This window comes from Cynoglossus semilaevis, chromosome 4 (genome assembly GCF_000523025.1).
Source record: "Cynoglossus semilaevis isolate Cse_v1.0 chromosome 4, Cse_v1.0, whole genome shotgun sequence".
Classification (NCBI taxonomy): Eukaryota; Metazoa; Chordata; class Actinopteri; order Pleuronectiformes; family Cynoglossidae; genus Cynoglossus; species Cynoglossus semilaevis.
This window is the reverse complement of record NC_024310.1, coordinates 2,127,373-2,134,472: the sequence shown is the minus strand read 5'-3', so window position 1 is coordinate 2,134,472 and position 7,100 is coordinate 2,127,373. Positions and strand designations below refer to the sequence as shown.

Sequence of the window (7,100 nt, the reverse complement as noted above, 5' to 3'; positions counted from 1 at the left end):
ATTCCACAAATTGTCAGGAAGACACAGACACTGACACTGACACAGACACTGACACAGACACTGACACTGACACAGACACAGAGCGACTGTGTTTCTTTTCTGACACTGGTTTTAAGACTTCACAGCTGCCGACTTCAGATACTGTCAACTGTTGTTGAGGAAAATGAAGAATCTCGGCGGCAGCAGATAAGACGAAACAGACGGAGAAGTTCGTACCCAGAACAGAGAACAGTTGACGGTTGTTTTACTGAACTTTATCGATTGATTTTTTTAGTCTTAAAAACAGAAAAAAATGAACTGTTTTTCATTGAACTTAATGTTTTTTTTAAATGTGTAGAACAGGTGTAGAGTGTCGGGAGGTGGGGGTGAGGGAGGGGTGAGGGAGGGGTGAGGAGTCCTCTTCATCTGGTTTCAATCTGGAGCTTTTTTTTAAGTGTCTTTTTTGGTGACATTTTATAAACTCGTAAAGAAGGACTTGAAGAAGCCGCTCCTCTAAAATACTAGGGTTTTTTCTTCTGCTGCTTCGTCTTTTAACGTGTTTGTTTCTGACTTAAAGATAAAAATCTTATAACCTAAATATTTTTAAAATGTCAACTTCAAGGATATAAAAAAATGGCCTGATACCGAAGACTTCTGACTAATTCAGATACGCCATGATTTACTAAGTTTAGGTGTTATGCTGCCTCCTAGAGACAAGTTGTGGTAACTGCAGTAACAATGGCTTCCCTTTTGTTTTGTTTGTTTGTTTGTTTTTTGTTGGTTTGTTTTTGTCCGGTGGAGCTTAATGTAAAGTTTCTTTGGAGAAAAAAAAGAAGAAGAAGGAACAAACTGAGCTGAAGACAAGTTGCTCACAGACCGTGTGTCATGTGTCTGTGAGTCTGGGTAAAAAAAACAAAAAAAAAAACCTTCAGTCAGTGTCAGTGACGAACACAGAATTAAGTTAGTGACTCAGTGACGCCGCGTAGAGGAGGAAATACAGAAATGAGAACATGAGGTGAGTGACTCCAGCCACATGATCGCGGTGACGGTTGACGCTGCTCACGTCGTGTTGTTTGTGATTCAAAGAGAACCAAATACTGACGGTTCGTTAGACTAATTCAATTCCCCAATCTGTGATTCGTGCTTGTACTTTGTGTTTAGATACTCTGTAGGACCTGGATGTAGTTGAACAGCGGGAAAGTCTGCCCTCTAGAGTGAAATTATGGTCATTACACGTCGCCACCAGGCGTCTTTGTTGCGGTACTGTCTGCAAAAAGTATTTCAGAAATGTCCTGATGACTCACATCTAAGGTCAAGTCAATAATTTACGGAGAGACAATGAACATTTTCTTTTAAATATTTATTAAAGCAAAACGTTCAAATCTAACAGAGAACCAAAAACGAAACATCCCTTTACAAGGAATTCATTTTGACCTGATAGATCGACCAAACTAACCACAGATCTGCCTTCAAAATCAAACAAATCCTTTAGAGTTTAATATAAATAAATAGAAATTACACTATAGTACACAATAGTACAGTGATCACGAATTAGAACTGATGTGTGTCCAGCACAGGGCAGTTCAGCGAAATAGAAATAGTGTTGAGTTCTCTGGTCATCGCCCTGTGTTTTTTTTTAATTTTTTTTGGGCCTTAGATATCCCTGTGGTTTTTTAATTTTTTTTGGGCCTTAGATATTTACACACATTTCTGTCCAATCAGCAGTTGAGTATGGAGTTGGTCCTGAGGATGCGCATGACCTTCCTGGAGTTGTAGCTGTACTCGTACTGAACGTGTTCGTGGAAGAAGTATAAGAATCCTGAAACAGAGCAGAGTGGGAGCGGTGTTAAAATAGGGCACGTCCGATAATAATGGCCGACCGATAATTATCGGCCCGATATTAGCATTGTATGTAATATCTGTAAGAATGGGTATCGGATTTTCCTCCGATAATGAAAACCTAATTTTTGTCCTAAAAACAGTTTAAGGGATTAACGGCTGTATATTAAAGTGAAAGTCACTAGATGGCAGCGTTGCAGCTCATTTAATTAATCTCATTCTCATACAGTGCTTTGTACAGATAAATAAATAAATATTACCAGGCCTATATCGGAATCGGCGTCAGAAATATCGGCATATCGGATATTGGCAAAAAGATAATATCGGACATCCCTAGTTAAAATTTTTCTTTTTTGAACATGTAATAAGTGAATTATTGGTTGAGATTACCGTAGTGATAGACGGCAGCGTCGACCTCATCATTCATCCCAGGGAAATCCTTCTCAATGGAGCGTGGGTAGCCTCTGTCCATGGTTCCTGTCGCTTCATCGTAACTGTCGTTGACAAAAAGACGATAACGTGAAGACGGATCCTTTAAGAACCGCTCCAAAAACTTCAGTCTTAACTGAACGGTGCATCGGCTCATACCTCCAGTACTCTTCGTCAGTGAAGAGCAGCGTTTTCCCCGTGTCTCCGATGTGAACGGCTGCGTCGATTTTCCTGATGCTCTTGGGGAGGCCCAGTCTGTGGATGTACTTGGGGTAACCGTCCACCAGGTTGTATCCATTCAGAGCCCACATTTTGATACCTGTGCCAAGACAAAAAAATTTACAAAATTAAAACAGTAGAAAAACATCAGCATCATTAGCATCAGCATCAGCAGCATCAGCATCGTCATCCTACCACTGAATATGATGACCAGGTCCTTCTCTGGGTTCTCATAGGCTGCGTCCACCTTGTTAGGGATTGAAGGCCACGTGGACTTGATCAGGACCTGCTCAGGCTCCGGTATCTGAGGATGGAGACGCCAGTAGAATCTGCAACAGGAAGTTTAACAATAAAACCTGAAGCTCAACTTCCAGATGTTCCTTCCAGATGTTCCTTCATGACTCCGTGAGGTCTCTGTACCTGTCCTTAAAGACGAGGGTCTCCCCTCGGAGCTCTGTGGCCGCGTCAAAGGTCAACATGGGGTCACACTTGTCCGGGGCGTCAGGCTTTGGTTTTACTTTCCTGCTGTTGGGGTTTGGACCTGTGATGTGGATCGAAACGTTTGTGAGGGTTAGGGAACGTCTGACAATAAATGTTGACGACAACTTATTGTTTTTATCTTTAGGGAACATTTACAGAACAGACTATATATATATATTCATATATATGTGTCAGAATGAACATATATGTGTTTTATATACAGACATACATTCATATATATATATATATGTTCATTCTGACAGCAGTGATACAACGATAGCGATCGTAGAAGAACTAATATTAGATTAACAAAGTACAGCAAAAAGGGAATAGATTCCGATCATTCGACCGATTGTTTTCCCACCATAAAGAGCTTGAATGCCCTCGACGTCGTCTTCCGACAGCGGGTAGCCCGTGGAGTAGGAGTACACGGGGTACATCAGTGCACTCGGCTCTGTGGAGTGCGACATGCCGAGAGCGTGTCCCAACTCGTGGGCTGCCACGATGAACAGGTTGTAGGCTGTACAGAAACGGTATTCAGTCAACACACTCACGGTCCGTCACTCTCTGTCTGTCTGTCATTACGGTGCACGTGGCTGCGTGTGAAATTCCTACTTGATGAATCCTTGGACCAATGTTCGTCCTCGTCGAAGTGAGTGTCTCCGCCGATGCCTTCTCCGGGGGGGTAGGCGTGGGCCAGCAGTCCGTCAGGACCGTCAAAGGGGTTGTGGTCTCCGTGCTCTGCAGGATATCAGACAAAGAGAGTCAGCATCATTCGGCAGGTACTGACCATCAGACTGACCACCGTCAGTTCGTTTGTTTTTATACCTCTGGATCCGAAGCTGATCATGATGTCTCAGTTTGTTTGTTTTTATACCTCTGGATCCGAAGCTGATCATGATGTCAGCGATTCCCTTGTGCAGCTTCTTGAAGGTCAGAGGTGTGACATCAGACCAGACATTTAGTGCCCTGCGGATGGCTCTGTCCACGTCGGATTTCTCCAGATCCGGTGTGTAATTTACGATCCTGAACCATTGTGGAGAAAAGACATAGAGAATGTCAACACCGACACAGAAATAAATATATTTTTAACTGTGATAACGATTGTCTCAGTTTGGACGCCGACCTGAATGTGACGTCGTTGGTTTGCCATTTGAGGTCTCGAGGGAAGTGGTTGTACTCCCCAACGTCTGGGACCCCACATCTGGGCTCCTTCATCAGATCCAGGGTGTTTTCATCCAAATTACCTGTCACCTGCAGACAAGAGAGCGGGGCAGAAAAAAAAACCCATTGGCACCGTGTGAAAAATCTGTCTAAATCTGCAGTCCCAGATTTTTTTCGTACCAAGGACCAGTCTCCCCGGTATCATACCGGTATCAGACCAGTAGTACTGCACCATGGTTGAAGGATCATTGAGTACCATGGGCCAGTCTCCCCGGTATCAGACCGGTATCAGACCAGTACCGCACCATGGTTGAAGGATCATTGAATTTTCAAAATAAAAGACTTTCTCCTGTTAAGGTCAGAGTCTGAACGACCTGTCGTTCTGAAAGATTGACAGATTATCTTTGAATGAAAAAAGCTTTTGTTATGAAGTAAATTAGTAAAACTGAAGTACATTTTATGTACCAGTACTAAATAACTGACGGACTGACCGGGGGTTGGGGCCCCTTGATCTAAGGTCAAAGATTGGATGCCGTAAAATTCAAATATTTATTGGTCGTACTGCAGAATAATGTGATACAATTATAATAGTGTTAATTTTAGACGTTAATTTGAATTTGAAAAAAAAAATTATAAACACGTCAAATTGATGAAATTTCTTACCTTCAGTTTGAAGAACCTCTGCATTTCCTTGATTTTGGCCGTGAAGTGACCTGACGGTTCGCCTCGTCTGCCCTGCAGACCTACTGGCAGATCGTAAAAGTGCCGAAGGTATTTCTATCCAAAAGGGGAAACAAAATATTGTCTTTGTGAATCTCACCTGAGAAAATAAAAAAAAATCAGTTTTGATCAAACGGCTGATGTCTCACCTCGGCCAACAGCCAGTCGTCCAGGTCCTCCGACGGCACCGGTCCAGCAGAGGAGCGAGGACTGAGGGTGAAGAGCATCAGCAGCAGCATCAGCATCAGCATCAGCAGCGGTGGTGTTGTCATCGTCGCTGTCTCAGTGTTTTCCTCAGCAGTTCACTGGGTTGAAGAAACACTCGGGTATTTATAGTGTTTAGGTTTTTTTTTTTTTTTTTTTTTTTCACAGACTCTGTGTGATTCATGTAAAAGCACCTCACCACTTCCTCTCTGTCCAGAATGTGCTGGTCTGTGTAAAACGACAGCAGCTGTGGCTTGAGTGCACTGATCTGAACTGCTCTGAAAATGTTCTGAAAAAATTAATATTATTTATTTTCCAACACAGAAACAACTTAATGACAGTAAATGCAACTAAAAAAACAAAAACAAAACAACAACGTTGGTATTTTTTCTAATACTTAGTTATTATCATTACAAATAAAGAATGATTTTGAAGAAAATAATGGAAGCAAAATCCAATTAAATATAAATTTGATATTTTTATCTTAAATGACTAATATGGGCCGTATTTTCTGGAATATAAGTCGCACCAGTGCCCTCTAGTGGCTGTCATTGGGAAAATAGCGAACATGTACATTTTCAGTGATACAGGAGTAGCAGATACTGTTACACAAGCCTAGAGTGCCCTCTAGCGGCGGTCTGTATGAAAATTCCTTCACATGTGAAATTATATATTTTAATATATAAGTCGCAAATCAAGCCTGATCCTTGATCCTGAAAAAAAAACAAAAAATGCGATACCGTTTTACTGCATGCTAGGTGAAAAGGTACATAAGCAGATTTTTTTTTACACATTTTGAGGCAAATACGGAAAAAAAATCAGTTTGATTATGTTTTAAAGGACTCTTTGTAAATGAATAGTTATTGTTAGTGGGTCACAAATACAACAGTCAGGTAAAGTGTGTGTTCAAGGGTGTGATAATCACCCTGTTTCACCAACACAATGGTTCTGTGCACGGTGCAGGTGGAGACATGTCGGCTAACGCCGCCGCCGCCCCCGCGGCCGCCGCTGCTGCTGCTGCTGTGTAATTATTAGCCGCCACCACATCGCTGAAAATTCCTTCACGTCCACAAAGACAAACAACCTGGCGTCTGGCGTTGTTTACAGACGTGGACAAAGACGTTTTCAGATTTCTGAATCCTTCAATAGCAATAATCAGAGGTGAAATACGTGACAGAATAATCTAACGCAGTCTCCGTCACCAGCAGTGGGCGCTGACTGAGAGGGTGAGTTAAATCAAATATATCACATAAAAAACAACAACAACAATAATATTAAACTTCCATTTATTATTATTATTATTATTATTATCATCATTGCAGTATTGTTGTTTTTTTTCTTTCCGAACATTTGAGTTTCCTAGGAATACAAATATTTTTGGTGAAACATCACTGACTTTGGACGGAGGTGAACCGGCTGCTCCTGACTCACGCCACGGGGAAGTTGGCAGTTAGAGGGAATTTTTTGTGTTTATTTTAAAATGGTCACTGACTAACACACACACACAGTCACACACGCGGCCACAAAACACATGAAGGCACAGATGTTGAGGTGTGAGGTGAGCGAGGTGAGTTACACTCCTTAAACACAGACATCGCAACTGTGTTTGACGGCGTGTTTGACACAAACAGGGAACGCCAGGGGTCGTGTGAGGTCACGTCCACTTAAGATCATTTAACAAACAACATTGCGATATAAATATTTCGACATACACCGTATATATTTTAGTCCCCCTGGTGGTTTGTTGACCTGGTTCCACAGGTCGACTCTGTGGTGACGTCTAAACCAAAGAGTTTGACTTCGGGTTCTGATTTTATGAGTGTCGTTGTGCAGACGATCGGTTCTCTGTCACTCTCTGTAGTTGTGCTTCATCATCGGCCTCGGGAATGGAAACCATTATGTGGGACTGATTCCCATCAACAAACCTGCTGAGAAACACAAATACTGTACGTCGTCATTCTGAGCCCAAACTGTTTCACTGTGTTTCCTGTAACTGTGATGTCTGTAGAACAACAGTAAAAGTTACTGACAAAAAGTCAAATAAAACTAACCCTGTGACCTTCATG

General features: G+C 42.0%; 1 protein-coding gene across 1 annotated transcript; it reads right to left on the bottom strand.

The window, feature by feature from the left end:
* Window positions 1–1,648: 1,648 nt before the first annotated feature.
* Window positions 1,649–5,405, bottom strand: LOC103377666 (collagenase 3-like). Its single transcript, XM_008308549.3, has 11 exons — window positions 4,980–5,405; window positions 4,774–4,887; window positions 4,073–4,200; window positions 3,824–3,972; window positions 3,562–3,687; window positions 3,311–3,466; window positions 2,887–3,007; window positions 2,662–2,795; window positions 2,407–2,566; window positions 2,209–2,312; window positions 1,649–1,798 (listed from the first exon to the last, which is right to left on the bottom strand). Exons 1-11 carry the CDS (start codon window positions 5,100–5,102, stop codon window positions 1,698–1,700), a joined length of 1,416 nt encoding a protein of 471 aa, XP_008306771.3. The 5' UTR covers window positions 5,103–5,405; the 3' UTR covers window positions 1,649–1,697.
* Window positions 5,406–7,100: the final 1,695 nt, after the last annotated feature.

Excerpts from the sequence above, each read along its gene's own strand:
- LOC103377666 (XM_008308549.3), bottom strand. The coding sequence starts at position 5,102 with ATGACAACACCACCGCTGCTGATGCTGATGCTGATGCTGCTGCTGATG. Across the intron at positions 4,201-4,773 it reads AGAGGTTCTTCAAACTGAAG|GTGACAGGTAATTTGGATGA; the intron begins GTAAGAAATTTC and ends TCTTGTCTGCAG. Across the intron at positions 3,467-3,561 it reads TTGGTCCAAGGATTCATCAA|CCTACAACCTGTTCATCGTG; the intron begins GTAGGAATTTCA and ends GTTTCTGTACAG.